At 40.4% G+C, this 21,478-nt stretch overlaps 1 protein-coding gene across 1 annotated transcript in view; it reads left to right on the top strand.

Moving 5' to 3' along the window:
- Positions 1-21,478, top strand: part of GDA (guanine deaminase) — a 115,152-nt gene that overhangs the window by 75,341 nt on the left and 18,333 nt on the right. Inside the window, exons 5-10 of the mRNA XM_033237098.1 lie at positions 1,355-1,460; positions 6,977-7,004; positions 10,745-10,852; positions 12,918-13,025; positions 15,192-15,289; positions 18,015-18,082. Coding sequence (XP_033092989.1) covers positions 1,355-1,460; positions 6,977-7,004; positions 10,745-10,852; positions 12,918-13,025; positions 15,192-15,289; positions 18,015-18,082 — 516 coding nt within the window. The remainder of the gene's footprint in view (positions 1-1,354; positions 1,461-6,976; positions 7,005-10,744; positions 10,853-12,917; positions 13,026-15,191; positions 15,290-18,014; positions 18,083-21,478) is intronic.

The following is a 21,478-nucleotide window of genomic DNA, read 5'->3' as shown; positions in this document are numbered from 1 at the left end:
GTCTAGTGTTGTGCAAAGCACTCTGTGAGGATTAGTTCAGCAGCAAACAGCCTTCTGAGGTGGTTACTGACGTCTTCATGTTACAGATGGTTAGACTGACGCTCAGAGAGGGTCAGTAACATGCCCAGGGTTGCACAGCTAGTAAGAAGAGCTGATTCTGGATTTAGGTTGATGAGTCCAAAACTTGCAACCAGCACAGTGCCTGACACATAGCAGATGCTCAGTAAATACTGTTGGCTGATACACTGATGCCACTGTTTGCTTATGCAAAAGACCTAATGGGTGACTCTGAAAATAGATAGTACAGTTTTCAGAGAAGGCAAAGAAAACCCAGAACTAGGACATCTAGGAAGACTTTATGAAAGGGGCCTTTAAACTGGGCTTTGAAGTAAAGACAAGATGAGGAGAGGACAAACTGTCTTCCGGATAGGGGAAATGATGTGGTCACAGGTATGGGAACAGGAGTGTCAATAGTGGATGCAAGGACCACAGTAGTTTAATGGGAGGAGTGGATTCATCACCTGGAGGTGGTGGGAGAAGAAGGTAGGCAGATGGGAGGGCTCAGATTGTGGAAGAGCTCAAATACACACCAAAGACCCAAAACAGGTTCTGAGTCTAGGTGTGAGTGATGTGATGAAAGTGGTATTTTAAGGAAGATTAATCTAATGGGCAGTTATTAAAATGAATTACAGGGTAAGGAGAGAGGCAGAAAGGTTTTTGAAAATCTCTTTATGACAGAGATGGAGACACTGTAAAAACAATTACCATTGTCCCATGTAGCCTCAACTTTCTTGCTGTAATCCCAGCACTTTGGGAGGCCGAGGTGGGTGGATCATGAGGTCAGGAGATTGAACCATCCTGGCCAACATGGTGAAACCCTGTCTCTACGAAAAATAAAAAAATTAGCTGGGCGTGATGGTGCATACCTGTAATCTCAGCTACTCAGGAGGCTGAGGCAGGAGAATTGCTTGAACCAGGGAGCTGGAGGTTGCAGTGAGCTGAGATCATGCCACTGCACTCCATCCTGATGACAGAGTGAGTGAGACTCCGTCTCAAAAACAAAACAAACAAACAAACAAAACAAACAAAAAAACCCCACCTGACAGCCTGAGAATGGGGATGGGGGAGGTAGTGGGTTAAAGTGATGAATAGAAAAACTTTTACTGTTTACTGAATATAGTGGGGAGTTTGTGGTGGTTATTGTTCGTAAGTGGTGTGATGGTGGATGATCTTTTACATTTTCCTTTATGTTTTCCATAATGATTTTGATTTGAAACTGATTGTTAAAAGCTTAGAAAGAGTACTGTTTCGGAAACAAACATGCCTTCATATTCTTTTTGTGTATGCTTTACAGATAAATTTGGACAGCGGGCATTTGTGGGCAAAGTTTGCATGGATTTGAATGACACTTTTCCAGAATACAAGGAGACCACTGAGGAATCGATCAAGGAAACCGAGAGGTAAAAAGCCCATTTGTCTTTATTTGTCTTACAGGTTAGTTCTTGTACTGCACTGATGGAGTTATAGATGGGAAAAGGAAACAGGATACTGTTATCACCCATTTGGGATGTGCACATACTCAGAATGCTTTGTTTAATGCAATGAGTCAGGTAGTCTACAGTGAATTTGATCAAACACTTGATAATCATTAATGATTTACAAAGAGCTTTCCTTTGTAGTGCCACACTTGATCCTCATAGAAATCTCCATGAAGCATCTATCTTTTATGATAAGGAAACTGAGTCTGACATAGGCTAAGAGGCTTGCTCATGGTCATACAGCTTTTAAGTAGTGGAGCCAGAATTCACAACCAGGGCCTATGACTCTAAATTCAAAGTTCCTTTTTTTCTTTTTTCTTTTTTTTGAGACAGAGTCTCACTCTGTCACCCAGGCTGGAGTGCAATGGCGTGATCTCAGCTCACTGAAACCTCTGCCTCCAATGTTCAAGAGATTCTCCTGCCTTACCCTCCCGAGTAGCTGGGACTACAGGCGTGCACCACCACACCCAACTAATTTTTGTATTTTTCGTAGAGACGGGGTTTTACCAGGTTGGCCAGGCTGGTCTCGAACTCCTGACCTCAGGTGATCCACCCTCCTCAGCCACTCAAAGTAATGGGATTACAGGCGTGAGCCACCGCGCCCAGCTCAAAGTTCTTTCTATCATGATACAGATCTCACCCCATATTCAATGTAAATAAAGAGAATAAAAGAGAAATAGAGGGTATGCAAGAATACTTGCTATAGCATATGTTAATTTAAAAATGATGGAAGTGAAGAATTATTTATGAAATGAAATATTATATAAGAAGTTAGGAAAAATGAGTTATATTTACAGGTTAATGAGACTTTCACTACAAAAGGATTTTTTAAAAAGATACCAAAGTAATATATGTTTCCATGGTACAGAACTTAGAGAGGCACAAAAAGGTACAAAGAAAAATTTTTTTTGTAATGAAACCACCAAAAGTTACCATAATTGTGTATCTTTTATTGTTTTCTCAAGGTGGTATATGCATCCTTCACTACTATTTCGTCCTACCTTGGGAACAGGAAAGTTGTTCTGGATGTATGCTGGAATGGCCATAATATGCTAATGTAGGGAGCTAGAATATCCCCTCTCCACAAAGGTGACCTGAAAGAACATCTCTGCAAGCTGAAGCGCTGGCATACGGGGGGAAGATGTGGTTCCTGTTTCTGCTTTGGTTCCACATCTGTGCTCACAGGGAGTAGGGCCTCACTCTACTGCCTGTAATAAAGGCTCTGAGGATGTTCTGTGGTGACACAGGCTACAGAGAGACCATAGGAGGGAACAAGGCCCACTCTGCTGCTGCTGGCCATTGAGCTGGATTCCCAGAGGTCGTGGACAGCCTACTTTGGGAAGATTTCCACCTCAAAGAACAGGGTACCATATGCAGATAGGCTCATAAAAGGTAAAGATGTGCAAGGGAAATGAAAACATGTTTCCACATAAAGACTTGCAGGTAAATGCTCGTAGTGTCATTATTTATGGAAGACAAATGTGGAGCAGGTTCACTGAATACAGGTGTTAGTCCCAGGGGAGGACTCCAAACACCTCACCAATACTGCACACCACTTGCATGAGTCCAGTGAGGTAGCACACTTATATAACAAGTTAAGTGAAGCAAGTTTATTTTTTTATTTTATTTTTTTTTATTATACTTTAAGTTCTAGGGTACATGTGCATAACGTACAGATTTGTTACATATGTATACTTGTGCCATGTTCGTGTGCTGCACCTGTGAAGCAAGTTTATTATGCACAGATAGGTAGCAAGGGACAATAGAAGCCTAGGTGAACTGATCCTCCACGGCTCAGGAAAGTTGCTCAGCAGTCTCATATGTGCATACCCCACATCACATCATAGCTGAGGGACCCTGCGAGCATGCTCTACCTGTGGTTTTATACCCAGATGAAACTGGACTCACTGAGCTGAAACATTGCAAAACATCCTGTTCTAGGAGGAATGGGAACAGAGCCCAGGCTGTTCTGACCAATTTCTCCATATCTCAGGGTAGTTGCATTTCCAGCACATTCTACAGTTATTCTGATAACTACAAGTAAGAAAAGGGGAAAAACTGGGTCACCAAGGCCATATGGGAACTAGTCTTGCACCAAATAGTGGAAACAACCAAATTTTTTTTTTTTTTTTTTTGGAGACGGAGTCTCGCTCTGTCGCCCAGGCTGGAGTGCAGTGACGCGAGCTCCGCCTCCCAGGTTCACGCCATTCTCCTGCCTCAGCCTCCCGAGTAGCTGGGACTGCAGGCGCCCGCCACCACGCCCAGCTAATTTTTTTGTATTTTTAGTAGAAACGGGCTTTCACCATGTTAGCCAGGATGGTCTTGGTCTCCTGACCTCGTGATCTGCCACCTCAGTCTCCCAAAGTGCTGGGATTACAGGCGTGAGCCACTGCACCCAGCCAACAACCAAAATGTTTATAACTGGTGAATGGATAAACAAAATGTTGTATACAATGGAGTAATATTCAGCCATAAAAAGGAATGAAGTACTGATGCATACTACAACATGGGTGATTTTTAAAAACACTGTGCTAAGACAAAGAAACCAAACACAAAAGGCCATATATTATATGATTCCATTTATGTGAAGTATATAGAAAATGCAAATTCATGGAGACAGAACACCAGCGATTGCCTGGGGCTGGAAGTAGGAATAACTATTAACTAAATGAGCCCAAGGAATCTAACTGGGGTGATGAGAATGTTCAAAAACTTGATTATGATGGTGGTTGTAAAACCCAATAAATCTACTAAACATCATGTATTTGTGCACTTAAAACAGGTGAATTTTATGGCATGTAAATTATACTTCGATAGAAATAGTTTTTTTTTTTTTTTTTTGAGATGGAGTCTTGCTCTGTCGCCCGGGCTGGAGTGCAGTGGCCGGATCTCAGCTCACTGCAAGCTCCGCCTCCCGGGTTTTACGCCATTCTCCTGCCTCAGCCTCCGGAGTAGCTGGGACTACAGGCGCCCGCCACCTCGCCCGGCTAGGTTTTTTTTTTTGTATTTTTAGTAGAGACGGGGTTTCACCATGTTAGCCAGGATGGTCTCGATCTCCTGACCTTGTGATGCGCCCGTCTCGGCCTCCCAAAGTGCTGGGATTACAGGCTTGAGCCACCGCGCCCGGCCAGAAATAGTTTTTAACAATGGCAGTATGTGGGTGAGATTGTGTTCGTGTACATTTGTGTTTTCTAGTTCACATCCACTTTAGAGAAGAGTTGAGTAGAAAGTGATTAGATTTTTTAAAAAGAAGATTTTGTACAGAATAAATAGCTGTGAGCATATGTGCAGAGACCCCAGCTCTCTGTGATTTGCTCCTGTGGTACAGTAGAGCTTCCCTTGATGCTTCTAGTATTCTTCCCCTCACTTTTCTCCCTTAATCACGATTCATTGAAGCCAAAACCAAAAAGGCCTGAGAAGCTCAAGATGTATTAACACACTCCGTCGAATTAAAGTTGAAAGATGAATTAATGCACTGAGGCATTCTTCCCATTTGCCAAGGTCAGTGTACGGGTTTGTCCAGCTTGCATGTCAGTATTATTTTCGTGTAACAAATTATATGTAAAGCCTCCAGGAACTTGCTATAGGAGTCGCAGGGTAAATCCTCTTGTAAAATGAAGTAAATAATTTACCCTCTCCTTACCCTTTATTATAGATCAGGGTTTCTCCTGTAGATTGGATTTGCTTTTAAGTACATACGGCCTGCTCATTAAATTACTTTTGGTTATTGGTTATACTATGGCTTGAGATTATGAATTTTCATTATGTTCTTTTTCATATAACATTAGGAGATTCTACTGACCATATAAATACTTTTCTTATATTTTAAAATGGCTTTTCTATAGTACCTTAAGGATTTGGCAAGAAATTGTATCGTATTCTTTTTTTTTTTTTTTTCCGAGATGGAGTCTCCTGTCGCCCAGGCTGGAGTGTAGTGGCACAGTCTCTGCTCACGGCAGCCTTCCCCTCCCGGGTTCAAATGATTATCCTGCCTCAGCCTCCCTAGTAACTGGGATTACAGGCCCCTGCCACCATGCCTGGCTAATTTTTATGTTTTTAGTAGAGATGAGGTTTTGCTGCATTGGCCAGGCTGGCCTCGAACTCCTGACCTCAAGTGAGCCGCCTGCTTCAGCCTCCCAAAGTGCTGAGGTTACAGGCGTGAGCCACTGCACCTGGCCAAAATGTAATTTTATTCTGTTCAACATCTAAGAGATACAGAAGAAAATGCTTTAGATATAAATCTTTCCCAAGACCAAACATACTCTGATGCAAGTTTTAGAAGTTCAGCTTTTTTCTATTCCCCAGACCTCTTTCCCCTTAAAAGTGTCCTCTGAAAAGGGGGCAGAGGGGCTGCTTATATGCTCACAGAGAGGAGGAAGTACCCACCTTCCTTTAGCATTGGCCTAGCCCAGCTCATGTATTAATCCATTTTTGTGGTGATAGTAAACCTTAATTCTCATTTTGTTCTGAAACAAAGAAATGCCGGAAGGCAGAAAACTGCAGCTGCCTAGCCAGGGCAGAAGGAGCCATTTCAATGTCTTTACAGTTGGCACCATCCCTGCAGGCATAAACTGGTGGGATCACTACCATCCTATTCCCCACGCACCTCATAACCACCTCTCGACTATTCCTTCTGCATTACTCCAATGTTCATCCCCAAGATAACTCTGCCCTTGGAAATAAATGGTGATATTGTGGGAACAAGTAGCTTCCACTTTAGGAGAATTTGAAGTAAAGAGCTTCATGGCTTCTGAAAGCCTCCAGGTGCATAGGACTTCATGACTCTAACATCCATATAGCACAATATATTGCAACATTTCTCCAAACAGAGCTTGAGCTAGTAGAACAGCTTGAGTGCTGTGGGAATATTTGAGAACAGCCCAACTGATGCTAGATGATAAGATTACATTTCCCTGTGATGTTGCACTCCATCTCTGGCTGCAAGTAAAAAAGCAGAGTAATTACTACTTGTTAATCTTTAATTAGTAGTGGTGGAACATGTGCAGCATTAGAAATGTTTGCATGAAAATCAGGATATGTAAGAATCATATTTTTACCTTTTTAAGATGTTTATTTGAAAATGGCCGGTTGTGGTGGCTCACGCCTGTAATTCCAGCACTTTGGGAGGCCGAGGCAGGCGGATCACAAGGTCAGGAGATCGAGACCATCCTGGCTACCATGGTGAAACCCCATCTCTACTAAAAATACAAAAAATTAGCCAGGCATGGTGGCGGGCGCCTGTAGTCCCAGCTACTCGGGAGGCTGAGGCAGGAGAATGGCATGAACCCAGGAGGCAGAGCTTGAAGTGAGCCAAGATCGCACCACTACACTCCACCCTGGGCGACAAAGCCAGACTCTGTCTGAAAAAAAAAAAAAGAAAAAGAAAAGAAAAAAAGAAAATGCTCAAGTTTTCTAACCCACTTGTTGCTTTATTTCAGATTTGTGTCAGAAATGCTTCAAAAGAACGTGAGTAACTTTGTTTAGAGCTCGCTTTTAGATTGCCTTTGCATTAGCTGTAGGATTCATAAAGTTGCTTGATAGTGATTAGTCTGTGTACGATTGACTTATCCCATGCATAAAGAAGTATTTATCTAGAGCCTGATGTGTCACTGTGGACTGTCACTGTCAGCTCAGTGAAGTCAGACGTTTTTAAAAAATTATCTTAAAATATTTAATTGACAAATAAAAATTGTATCCACTCAGGATATACAATGTGATGATTTAGATATATTTATACACTGTTTAATGATTATTAGAATAAAATTTATTAACACATCTATTCCCACACACGCTGTACACTAGATCCTCAGATCTTGTTCATGCTATAACTGAAAATTTTTACCCTTTGACCATCATCTTTGGCTGACACGGTGACCCCCATAAGCCAGCAATCCCACTTTCGGGTGTATATCCAATCCCACTTTTGGGATTTGCATGTGAGATTTGGTGGGTGTATATCCAATCCCACTTTTGACCCACATAAGTCAGCATGCTATCGCACTTTTGGGTGTATATCCGAAAGATGCAAAATAAGCATCTTGAAAAGATATCTGTACCTCTATGTTCATTGCAGCATCATTCAGAATAGCCAAGCTCTGGAAACAACTTAAGTGTCCGTAGACAGGTAAATAAAGAAAATGCAGTGTGTAGGTCTATATACAAACACAATGGAATATTATTCAACCATAAACAGGAAGGAAATCCTGCCATTTGTGACAACGTGGATGAACCTACAGCCCATTACAATAAGTGAAATAAGTTAGCCACAGAAAGACAATACTGCATGATATCACTTATTTGTGAAATCCAAAAAAAGTCAAACTTACAGAAACAGAGATCAGGCATTTTTTGCTTTCTTGGGGGCAGCTGTGTACCTAGCTTTCTGTGTTTTGTTTTAAATAAATTTTGAAATCATGAAATATTAACGATTTTAGTGGATTTGTTTAGACACCATTCACATATGTGCAAACATCAAGCTTGCTTTACTCTTAAACTTGTGTGTACTTTTCTTGGCTCCCAAACCCATGCCTACATGCAACAGAAAAACTAAATTTTGTCAGGCAGGTAAACTTCATCTTAAGTTCACTAAGCTTTTAGTTGATCCGTTTTCTATTAGGACAATCTCAGTCACTACCCAGGTTAGGGTTACCGTCTAAGGGTAGGTTTCCCTTCTTCAGTGGTTTTCCTTACCCTCCTCTGGGATCTTCTGATTTCACAGGATTGGTTTCTGGCAAGCAGGGAGAGGGCTTGATGGGCATGGGCTGACTGGTGGCACCTGGAAGTTGGGGACTGCTTGGTGGCTACCTCAACATTGGCTCTGGCCACCGGTGCCCTTGGCCTGCTCTGCAACACAGGCAGTGTCCAGTCCTGATGCCCCTGCCACTGGCTGTCTTGGTCCCCATGTGCGCGACACCTCACATGGGCTGCAGGCCTGCGGCAGGCACCCCCCTTGTGGTCCCCTGGTGTTGGTGAGCCTATGGAGACGATGCTATTTCCTGCCTCCACCCCAACAGGCTGCACGTGGCTCCATCAAGCGATCTCTTAGATTGGCAAGCCTGACCCTTCCTTGGTCATCTTTTGAGGCCTGATTGGAAATCGTAAGAAATCTCAAAATTTCTTTCCATCTAACCTTGAGAGATTTAGATGAAACTTTGTAGATCCTTATCCTCACCACCCCTCTCTGAGTCCTTCTCTCCTGCCTGGCCACTCGCCTCAGGTGGCACCAGAGCCAATCCAACCACTGAATAGTTCTCAGGAAGGCTGTAACCAGCACATTTGCACAAGATGTATTCCCAAAAGGGGATAGGCTATCACTTCACTTTTGGTCTCCGCAGCACTCTTTTAAAACTTCAGCCTCCACTTCTCTTCATAAAGACTACCCAGTCTAGCCTTCATCGGAGCCTTAATGTAGCAGCAGAGGAGCATCTGTCATTTGAGATAGGATCTTTTGTTGAAATTGGGTGCTGAAGAATATACCCTCCTTTATTCTCCACTTTGAGCTGTTATCATGAAACCCAGTACTTCCACCGACTGTTAGAATGGGGGACTGCTCCCCAAAATGAAGACATAAAATCATCTTGCTGTATGATACACATTTTGGGGTACCCTTCACATTCATGATATCCATAGTTTCCTTTTTTTAAAAAAGTCTTTTAAGTTCAGGGGTACATGTGCAGGTTTGTTTACAAAAGTAAATGTGTGTCATGGGGGTTTGTTGTGCAGATTATTTCGTCACCCAAGTATTAAGCCTACTACCCATTAGTTATTTTTCTGGATGCTCTCCCTCCTTCCATCCTCCACCCTCCGATAGGTCCCACTGTTTGTTGTTCCCCTCTGTGGGTCCATGTGTTCCCATCATTTAGCTCCCACTTATAAGTGAGAACATGCAGTATTTGACTTTCCCTTCCTGCATTAGTTTGCTAAGAATCATGGCGTTCAGCTTCATCCATGTCCCTGCAAAGGGCATGATCTCATTCTCTTTTTATGGCTGCATAGTATTCCATGGTGTATATAGTGTACCACATTTTCTTTATCCAGTCTATCATTGATGGGCATTTAGGTTGATTCCATGCCTTTGCTATTATGAACAGTGCTACAGTGAGCATATGTGTGCATGTGTCTTTATAACAGAATGATTTATTTCCCTTTGGGTATATACCCAGTAATGAGATTGTTGGGTTAAGTGGTATTTCTGTCTCTAGGTCTTTGTGGAATCACCACATTGTCTTTCACAATGGTTGAATTAATTTACACTCCTACCAACAGTCTATAAGCATTTCTTTTTCTCCACAACCTCACCAGCATCTGCTATTTTTTTGACTTTTTAATAATAGCCATTCTGAGTGGTATGAGATGGTATCTTATTGCAGTTTTGATTTGCATTTCTCTAATTATCAGTGATGTTGAACTTTTTTTTCACATGATTGTTGGCTGCATCAATCATATGAAAAACAGTGAAAAGTGTCTGTTCATGTGCTTTGCCCACTTTTTAATTGTTTTTTTTTTTCTCATAAATTTGTCTAAGTTCCTTATAGATGATGGATATTAGACTTTTGTCAGATGCATAGTTTGCAAAAACTTTCTCCCATTCTGTTGGTTGTCTGTTTACTCTGTTGGCGGTTTCACTTGCTGTGCAGAAACGCTTTAGTTTAATTACATCCCATTTATCAATTTTTGATTTTCTTGCAATTGCTTTTGGTATCTTTGTCATGAAATACTTTCTCATGCCTATGTCCTGAATGGTATTGCCTAGGTTGTCTTCCAAGGTTTTTTTTTTTTCTTTTTCTTTCTTTCTTTTTTTTTTTTTTTTTTGAGACCGAGTTTCTCTCTTGTTGCCTAGACTGGAGTGCAATGGCACGATCTCGGCTCACTACAACCTCCGCCTTCCAGGTTCAAACAATTCTCTTGCCTCAGCCTCCCGAGTAGCTGGAATTAGGGGCATGCACCACCACGCCCAGCTAATTTTGTATTTTTTGGTAGAGACAGGATTTCCCCATGTTGGTCAGACTGGTCTCGAACTCCCGACCTCAGGTGATCCGCCTGTCTTTGCCTCTCAAAGTGCTGAGATTACAGGTGTGAGCTACCGTGCTCGGCCCTTCCAGGGTTTTTATAGTTTTCGTTTTAACATTTAAGTCTTTAATCCATCTTGAGTTAATTTTGGTATATGGCGTAAGGAAGATGTTTCAATTGTTTTTAATTATCTCCAGTATTCTAGAGTGAAGCCCATAGTGACACCACGTTTTTCCCTCTCCTGCTCTGAGACTTTGATGGGTGAACTCGGCAGCCTTGCTAAAACCCGTGATTTGCACATTCAGGTGGGTATTCTTATTTTCTTTATGCCTCTATGCAGACCTGCAAGATTTCTTAGCACCCTTAAATCATCATCTCCAATAATCTATAGTTCTTTTACTGAGTAATCTCTAATTCTTCAACTGAGATCTCCTAGAGTCACAGCATAACAGGAGAGAAAGGACCTCTGTAGATATCACCTAATCCAATTCTCTGCTTTTGCAGATAAGAAACCCAAAGTTCCTTATACCCTCAAAGTTTTCTGATCAGTCTTCTAAAGACAAGAAAATCTTTATAAGTAATGGCAAGATCAATAACAGACTGTTATCTATTCTCCATAAGATACATTTAATGCATTTATTTCCTACTTCTCTTTTACTTGATACTTTCTCAGTGTGTTCTGTACCTTCATTCTTAGAGAAACCAGCTATTATTTGAAAAACCAAAATAACCTTATTTCCACCTTACAAAATAGCATTTAAAACCCCTTTTGTTCTGAGTTTCTTAATTTAAAATCAGAACAAAAAGGTGTACCTTACTTTGTCATTAAGTTGTTGCAATTTAGGAATAAAACACTTTTTAAAGCTTATATCTGGGTTAAAATTGAGAGTTCCCCTTCTCCCATCCAAGCTTAATTACATACTGTACTAAAATTTCTCCTCTTAGGAGTTGATGGTCTTATAAGAAAGGTCAGATCAGGGCAGAGACAACACATTCATTCTTTATCATTTATAGATTGGTGTTTCTTTGGTTTTTGTTTCCCAAATCTATTTTCTTAGGAACCATTAACTGCTCTCACCTTCCCTATTATTATTATTTTTTGCAGCCTATAATATTTGAATTTTTAATTCAGTCCCACACATTTCTCTCCTGGAGATAAAATTCAAAACTTACCTGATGTTTCTGCTTTGCAAACAAAATGCTTCTGTCACTGACAAAATAAAATACAATGAACATTTAGAAATACATGAAAAATAAGATGAGAAGAACACACAACAAAATCAAATTTATCCTTGCCAGACAGATGCATGTGAATGTATGCACATTTACTCACATGTATCCAAATGATTCGAATCATCAGGTTGGCCTATCTTCTATTGCTGTCCATGCATTTCATCAGTGGTCTGGGATTTCCTCGAGGCCAGGGATGGAGTTCATTGTCCGGGTAAAACACCTGTTTTCAGAACACTGCTATTTTTTTCTTTTAAAAATTTAGTTATCCATGTTCTACCTTGTGGAAAGAGAGAAACGGCATTGCCATTATTGGAAGTATTAATTATGCCCTCTTGGGTTTTGTGGTGCCCTACAAAAGGGTCTTAGGGGCCTTTTTCAGTGTGGGGGCGCATATAAGTGAACCCCACTGTCCGCTTTTTTATGAACATTGGGCTCTTTTCTTAAATGGCCAGCATGGCCAGGCATAATGGTTCATGCCTGTAATCCCCGCACTTTGGGAAGCTGAGGTCGGCAGATTACTTGAGGTCAGGAGTTTGAGACCAGGCTGGCCAACATGGTGAAACCCCATCTCTGCTAAAAATACAAAATTAGCCAGGTGTGGTGACACATGCCTGTAATGCCAGCTACTTGGGAGGCTAAGACAGGAGACTCACTTGAACCTGGGAGGCAGAGGTTGCAGTGAGCGGAGATTGTGCCACTGCACTCCAGCATGGGCGACAGAGCCAGACCCTATCTCAAAACAAAACAAAAAGAAGGTGAGCTCCAGAAGAGGCAGGTTGCTAGGCTCCTGACTATCTACAAGGAGGACTTCATATTTGTTCTAGCTGTAGGTTAGAATTTGGCAAGACTTTGTTGGAAAAATTTGTCTTGAGATTACACATATACATACACACCCACACTCACTCACACACATATACACTACATGTTCATGATATTCAGTTTCTTTGTCATATACATTATATTATCTGTGATGTATATAATTGTTTCTAATAAAATGCGCGTGCAATCTTCATTGCCTTTCTATGTGGTCCCTTAAATATGCAAGTAGAAAACCATTCACACCATTTTGAGATAGGAAGTGTAATTTCTAATGGTATTTTACAGAAGAAAAATGAAAACATTATTCTTTTCTTGTAGAGCCATATAAGTGAAACTCGTGATGAAGTTGAAGCTGTGAAAAACTTACACCCCAATTATAAAAACTACACAGATGTGTATGATAAAAACAATCTTTTGACAACTAAGGTAAGTTTTATATCATGACATAATCTGTTTAAAGGAGGGCATTATCTAAATTTTAAAATCTCAATAGTAGTCTTCAGATTTCTTATATGAATACGTTTATTTTAAAAAACTTTTTAAATTTTTAATTTTTGTGGGTACACAGAAGGTTTATATATCTGTGGAGTATATATGCATACGTTTCTTAAACTAGAGTAAAGCCCAGAGTGTGTGTGTATGTGTGTGTGTGTGTGTGTGTGTGCGTGTGTGTAGTTAAAAATGGGCCCGAAGTTTCATCTTAGTTAGTTAAATCTAAAGGCTTCATTGAAGATGGGAATGTCATTTGGTCCAAGGACATTTTAACAGTATCTATTAGAATGTAAACGTGCATTTCTTTAAGTCAGCAGATGTATTTCTAAGAATTCACTCTGTAAGTAATGTGAATAGGGATGCTAATTATTATTTTAAACCTAATATTAAGGTTTAAAAATTGTTATTGGTGGGGAATTAAATTACAGAGCATACATAGGATTTTATCCAGCATTCACAAAGAAAGAGGTATACAAGCTTACAAGGAAGAATGTTTGTGTAATATTATTTGATGTGTATGTACATATGTATAGATGGATGCTTACTTAGAAAAAAACTGTCTGAAAGACATACATTAAGTATTAAAAATGACCCTGAGGGACAAAGCAGAAGAACTTTCTGCTTTTTATTTTTAAATACTCTGAGAGTGCTTTTAAAAAATGAGTATGCATTACTTCTATAATTAAAATTAATATGTGTAAAGAGACCTCATTACAATAATGTACTACTTGGCCTTGGCCTTCAATGAAATGTACAAACCACGTGGAGAGTTTACTGTAGCAAATAATTTCTTAGTGACTATATGAATGGAGATATGAATATAACTGATTTAAAAGGTTAATACTCTGCATAAATCATGTAAAAGCTACACCATAATTTTCATCCTTTACATATATTTCCATATGATTAATAAATTAAGCTTCCATTTGCATGTTAATTTTATTTGCACAGAGATTGGGAAAGTTATATTTTAATAATAATTCTGTAGTCACTGGGCCAGGCGTGGTGGCTTATGCCTTTAATACCAGCACTTTGGGAGGCCAAGGTGAGCAGATCACAAGGTCAGGAGATCGAGACCATCCTGGCTAACGTGGTGAAACCCCATCTCTACTAAAAATACAAAAAAAATAGCCAGGCGTGGTGGCGGGCATGTGTAGTCCCAGCTACTCGAGAAACTGAGGCAGGAGAACAGCGTGAACCCGGGAGGCGGAGCTTGCAGTGAGCCGAGATCGCGCCACTGCACTCCAGCCTGGGTGACAGAGCGAGACTCTGTCTCAAAAAAATAATAATAATTCTATAATCACTGAACCATGCCTCTCAAAGGAGAAAGCAAGTTGGATACAGGTTTTGTACTGAGGGAGAAATAATTTTGAAAGAGTAAAGTCTTATTTAAGAAAATCTACAAATAAATACTAACAAGATTAAAAATTTAGAGAGGTCTCATATGTGTGTAGTGCCTGCTTTCTTGGATCAATTTTACTTTCTGAATTAGTGATTAGAAGATGTTAAATTTCCTAGTTTTTATGAAAATTTAAACATAGGTGAGTTAAAGTTTATTTAGTTGAAAATATCAAGGTCACTGGCACCTATATGGAAGCTAGGGGCAGAAATAAAGAACAGCGCTTTGCAGGATTACTCTCACAGCTTCCACGTACGGAGAAGGGACTTTTAGTTCTAAAAGTGTTTAAAATTGGAGAAAGCACAACCCTACCAGTCGCTCACCATGAAAACTTAGAAAAGAAAGTAACTTGACAGTCTTCTCAAGTAGAGATGAAAAAATCATGTTTCCTTCCATCTGGATGGATATTCTGTGCTAAAGATCACCTGGACCAAACCCTCATTACTCTGTAGATCAACAAAAAGAACCTAAGTAAATGCCACAAATTTGCTGAGATTTTTGTAAGATAATGTGTTTACAGTCCTTTTCTGAGGTATAATTTGTACCCAGCCACTTTGTACATATAGATCATCATAAATGTTCTTGTAAAGATGCCTACAGTCAAGCTACAGCTTCGATCTCTCTCTCAAATACCTTGTGAGTGAGCACCCACTTAATCATTTGTGAGCGGTGAACTCCACGTAGGGCACTCTTCTCTCCAGACAGTGATGGCACACGGCTGCTACCTCTCTGCAGAAGAACTGAATGTATTCCATGAACGAGGAGCGTCCATCGCACACTGTCCCAATTCTAATTTATCGTAAGTAGACAATGATTTTTGGTAGACTGTGAATGGTTGGGTTGCAGATTAGCAGCCAAATGCCTTTGTTTCCTCTGTCATTCCTCCAGGATCTCTCCTCTATTCTGTGTTTGACAGGAACCAGATAGATAGACATTTACTCGTGCTGTTGAGTAGTAAAAGAGAACACGTGAGAGGGTATTTGTCTCAGAGGACACATGTGAAGAGCACAGTATCTTCTGAAATCTGAGTTTGTACAAAAAAAAGGACAATAGGGAATACAACATAAAAAATTTCTAGTGAAAGTACTGAGGGGAACCCATATGTCAGCCAGGAAATTTAGGAAGAGGGTAGTCACTCCCATTACTGTTTGTGCTGTAGTGTTAGAAGGAAACGCAGCAATACCAAAGTCAATACACTGTGATGTATGTTACCCTGTTGGACTTGATGGAATGCCAGCCCACACAGTCCAGCCCAGGAGGACCTTGTCCTATTATAATTCCCCAGAATACAGAGGTGTTATTTATTAACTGGTTCTTAACCTTTTGAAAGGTGATGGATCCATAAATGAATAAAATGAAAGTTATTGGCTGTGCACAGTGGCTCACGTCTGTAATCCTAGCACTTTGGGAAGTGGAGGCAGGCAGATCACTTGAGGTCAGGAGTTCGAGACCAACCTGACCAACATAGTGAAACCCCATCAGTATTAAACATACAAAAATTAGCTGGGCGTGGTGGCAGGCGCCTGTAATCCCAACTCCTCAGGAGGCTGAGGCAAGAGAATCATTTGAACCTGGGAGGCGGAGGTTGCAGTGAGCCAAGATTGCACCCCCGCACTCCAGCCTGAGTGACAGAGTGAGACTCTGTCTCAGAAAAATAAATAAATTATAGCCTGTATTTTCAGGGGGAAAAAGCCCATGGATATTACAAATGTTGCATCTAATTTCAGGGAAATCATAGAGCTCATGATGCCAGTCCATGGATGCTAAGGTTAAAAACCCATGCTTGTGGGTGGTGATCTCAGAAAACACCTTCAGGGAAGTAAAGCAGGGAAGGGAAAGAAGTCAGTAAAGATTGTATCATCAAGGAAGTTACCATTGTGGGCTCCCGGAGTTTAATCCTTCTGTTTAATAGAAAACCCAGGGAACCAGTGTCCAAAACAGAACTCGAAGTTATCCTGCCCAAGAAGTGAGGGAGCTGGCTGTGATAGTAATACCCAAATGCTTGGGTCCTTGTTGAGGGCTCCTGGTTGGAGGGAAGAACAGTATTCATTCCCTGGAACTTCTGGCCTTCCCCAAACAAGGGCAGAGCAGGCTCTAGCACAGGAGAGAGCTGAGAAAGCTCCTAGGCAAAGAGCTAGAGGCGTTCACAGTTGGAAATCTAGGGACTTTGCAATTCCAAAGATATATGTCAGTGTCATTATGAGAAGGGTGCTGAGAGCCACAGTGACATATTTCTGGAGTGCTTTAGGGACCCCAGAGGGTCTGAGTTTCCAGACTTAAAGGAGTGACACATTACAGGGAATCTTGTCTGTGTACAGCTTAGTGACTATAATTATGGTCTAGTTACTTGATAGTGGAAGGATTTAACACCCATTGGGTGTTAATATCCTCTAAATTAAAGCATAATCTAGCTTTGCAAATTGAGTTTTGAAGTTAAATTTCTTTAGGACACATTTCTGTTTAAATGGTCACTGCTGTTCTTTCTCCAACAACTGAGAGAGATTTATTGTGTACGCACTGGGGCTTTGGAAATTAGAGTTATGTGCATCTGCCAGCAGACCACTTTGAACTTTGCAACGTTTTAGAATTTTAAGGATCACCTTAGTTTTCCTTTGTCTCTTTAGAAAGGCAGCACATGGTGGGCGTGGTGGCTCATGCCTGTAATCCCAGCACTTTGGGAGGCCGAGGTAGGAGGATCACCTGAGGTCAGGAGTTTGAGACCAGCCTGACCAATGTGGCAAAACCCTGTCTCTACTAAAGTACAAAAATTAGTGGGACATGCTGGCGGGCACCCGTAATCCCAGCTACTCGGGAGGCTGATGTAGGAGAATCGCTTGAACCTACCTGGAAGGAGAAGGTTGCAGTGAGCCGAGACTGTGCCATTGTACTCCAGCCTGGGTGACAGAGTGAGATTCTGTCTCAAAAAAAAAAAGAAGAAGCTGGCACATCTCTTAAACTCAGGGTCACTAGATCCCAAATTCAGCCCAGGAACCATCTCTCCTACTTTCCCTGTCTTCAGAGGCAGCATTTGGTCAGGTCCTGACTCTTTAGGCTGTACCCCTTTTTCCAGTTGTACACCCCTTTTTTGATCTTGTAAGTTACTACTCATTCAGGGTAACAAATTATTCCAGGCATAGAGAATAGGTAATGCTTTATAATTTCTACTTCCTAACATAAAGGGATGTATTGGTTAGAAAATATTAAAGACAGGTAAGACTTTTGTATTAATTGCAAGGTTTGATTTCTTCATTTTTTCCCCATACAAACGATCCCCTGCTTTTCCTTCTGGCTCTTGCTGCTTTGTGCCCACCTGAGATTAACCTTGGCCCAAGGATTAGGCTCTTTTATGATCCTGTTTACTCCAGGACTTGGATGGTCTGATTTGGCTAATATGTTTGTGTCAACATTAGAGCTGATATATTGGGAAGCGCAATTTTCAGTGATATCACCATCGTTGTTATTAGTGTTCGTCTTTTATTGGAACCACATGGATCTCCTTGTTCTGACGTCTCCTCTCTCTACAGGCTCAGCAGTGGCTTTCTAAATGTGCTAGAAGTCCTGAAGCATGAAGTCAAGATAGGGCTGGGTACAGGTTAGTAGTTCACTATTTGGAGCTATGGCAAAGTGGTTGATTACTGTGTCACTTTCTAATGTGACTAATTTGCGGGTGAATGTTCTGTTTTAAAAAAAAAAAAAAAAAAAAGGAGTTTTGGGCCGGGCGCGGTTGCTCACATCTGTAATCCCAGCACTTTGGGAGGCTGAGGCGGGTGGATTACGAGGTCAGGAATTCAAGACCAGTCTGGGAAACCTTGTCTCTACTAAAACGCAAAAAATTAGCCGGGCGTGGCAGTGTGCGCCTGTAGTCTCAGCTACTTAGGAGGCTGAGGCAGGAGAATTGCTTGAACCCGGGAGGCGGAGGTTGCAGTGAGCCAAGATTGTGACTCTACACTCCAGCCTGGGCGACAGAGCGAGACTCTGTCTCAAAAAAAAAGTTTGATTATCTAGTAGAAATATCTTGATAATAAGTATCTAACAAAATAGAGAGGGGTTAGAAGCAGTAAGAAAATGTATGCAAAGGGAGAAGTTTTGATGACACTAACCCCCTGAAAGCTGTTATCCCTGTTTATTATTCAAAGATTAGGCTATAAAGGATAATTAATTCCTTCTAACGTGTTTCAGAGGTATTTTAAAAACAGTCCTTGACTTTCATTTTGTTTTGTTCTTCTGGCTAGATTTTAATGGTTTGGATTTGTATATTTTTAGTTTTCAGTAACTGTGTCATTACAAATACTGTCTCAAAAGAAATTTTTTTGTCCTTGCCGTAGCGAGCACAGATTCAGTCTATGGCAGAATTGAGAATTCTGATGTATGTTAAGAATTGGTTTTGCTTTTAAGCAATAGTTAGCCAAATGAGACCTCTCCATATCCACAGGCAGCCTGCTTGGCTACTAGGCTGAGGGACGTTCTAAGTGCATATGGATTAGTGATGGATTCATGATGTTTCCTTTCCCCACAGCACATTTTAGTTGTGTTTCTTGAAAGTGTGCAAGCAGTACTCGCTTTGAAAGTAGGAGTCAGGCCCAAATGTCTCGGTGTCCTCTGTGAGGCTTCTTTTATGACTGAATGACTGAATTAAAATTTTTTTTAATGGGTATGGGGCACGAGAACGTGTTTTCTGTTCTTGATACCTTTGTCTTCCTCATATTTAAGAGCATCAGGCTATGTGCATGTTGACACTGGTGGTTTTTATAACTTTCTGCAGTAACTCAAGTCTCAGTTTGTTGTAGTGAGACATTTTACAAAGCAATTAATTGGTAAAACACAATAGGCATAATGATTTTAGTATTTTAAGAGAGCTATATATTAGATTAGAAGTTTTTCCCAATTTTATGGGAATCAAAGTAATCAAGATTTTGACAATTCTAATTTAAGCCTTAAATCATCAAGATTGTGATAATTCTACATAATGTCACAGGTGTCAAAGGAGGAAGTCAGTGATTTTACTTTCACAAAAAGCTTTAAGGGATAAGAAAAAAAATGGCCAAGAGTTTTGGTTATACACTATAGTCAGTTAATATGAAAAATTTTGCATTCGCATAAAAATCAGTCAGATATTGTTTTCAGATATTCTAGGATTTTGGTCTCCATAATTTAAGTTCATCACATGGCTTTCCTTTCTTGACTTTGGGTTGTTTAGTGATGGTCTATAAAGTTCAAGTCGAGTTCTAGCTGTCACTTATTATCTGTAAGAGCTTGAGAAAATTAATTTTCTAGCAGTTGTTAGTCAAGGATTCATTTCCTGATTTCTGCAACAATAGTAACTAGCAGTTACAACTGTGTCTATCTTACAAGCTGTTTAGAGAATTAAATTTTAAAATGCATGCAAAATGGTTAGCACAGTGCCTGCCTGGCACATGACACAAATAAATAAAGATTGACTTAAAAGAGAAAGGGCGAGGTTGGTGTGTTGACCAAACGTTTGATGACCTATTAGCTTATTTACTCAGAGAATGATGTTTCATTTTTACCTAGTCCTTTTTGCAATAGTCACCCTCTACTCCACTATTTCCTAAGCATGACTTTTATGTATCAATTTGCCCTTCAATTTGTAAACTTTAGAAGATTATTATACCTCATACTATGAATAGAGAGCAAGTCCAAGAGCAATTCACACACTCTGTCTATAACAAGTGCAGACAGATCTTGACTTGCAGAAATATTAGGTAGAAGAAACCCACATGAAATTTAACAGAAATATAGCAAAACAAGATCAAGTGATACCACAAAGATTAAGAGTGTGAACAAATACCTGAAAATGATCTGCTTTAGGATCCAGAAGAAAATTTCAGAAAATTGCCATCATCCCTGAAGTATAGGAAAACATGATACTGTGAAAAGATTGTGCTAGAAATTTTAGAAATCAAGGAAGAAAACTGAAAAAAAATCAGATTAAAAAGTACGTAGACTCTTATACAATGCTGGAAGGAGAGTGGATGGTACAACTACTTTGGAGAACGTTTTGGGAGTTTCTTATAAAGTTAAATATACATCTACATATGACCCAGCAATTTTATTCTTGGGTATTTACCCTAGAGAAATAAACATATATATTTGCAGAAATAGTTGCATGAGGCCGGATGCAGTGGCTCATACCTGTAATCCCAGCACTCTGGGAGGCCACAACAGGAGGATTGCTTGAGCTCAGAGATCAGCCTTGGCAACATGGCAAAACCCTGTCTTTACCAAAAATACAAAATTTAGCGGGGCGTGGTGGCATGCACTTGTAGTCCCAGCTACTTGGGTGGCTGAGGCAGGAGGATCGCTTGAGCTTGGGAGGTCGAGGCTGCAGTGAGCCGTGTTCATGCCACTGCACTCCAGTCTGGGTGGCAGAGTGAAACCCTGTCTCTAAATAAATAAATAAATGAAAGAGTTGTAAGAGGATGTTTATACCAGCTTTATTTATAATAGCCCCAAATCAGAAACATCTATCAGCAGGAGGATGGATAAGCAAGTTGAGGTATATTCATATAATGAAATATTATTTAGCAATAAAAAAACATACTACTGATATATGCAAAATGTGGTTAAATATATGCCAGTGTGTGGGCTTAAAGAGCACACACTGCATGATTCCATATGTATGAAACTCACAGACCAACAGAACTAACTGATATTGGTAGAAATCAGAAAGTGGTTGCCAAATGTTGTAGGTAAGAATGTGGGGAATTGACAGGAAAAGGCCGTGAGGGAATTGCTGGGGTGATGGAAATGTTTAATATCTTAGTTTTTTTGCAAAGTAGTTAAAGCTATATAATTGTTAACATTCTCCAGACTGAACATCTAAATTCTGTATGTATTATGATATTTTAGTTATACCTCAGTTAAAAAAATGACAAACCCACCAACCCTGTAGGAAGCTCTGAGAAGCAGAATTATCGTTGCAGAAAATCAAATCAGTGATGTGGAGAATAAAGCCAACCAAAGATGA

Source organism: Trachypithecus francoisi, unplaced genomic scaffold (genome assembly GCF_009764315.1).
Source record: "Trachypithecus francoisi isolate TF-2019V2 unplaced genomic scaffold, Tfra_2.0 Lachesis_group16, whole genome shotgun sequence".
NCBI classification, from domain to species: Eukaryota; Metazoa; Chordata; class Mammalia; order Primates; family Cercopithecidae; genus Trachypithecus; species Trachypithecus francoisi.
The sequence above is the reverse complement of the archived record's forward strand: the minus strand, read 5'-3'. Positions and strand labels throughout refer to the sequence as shown.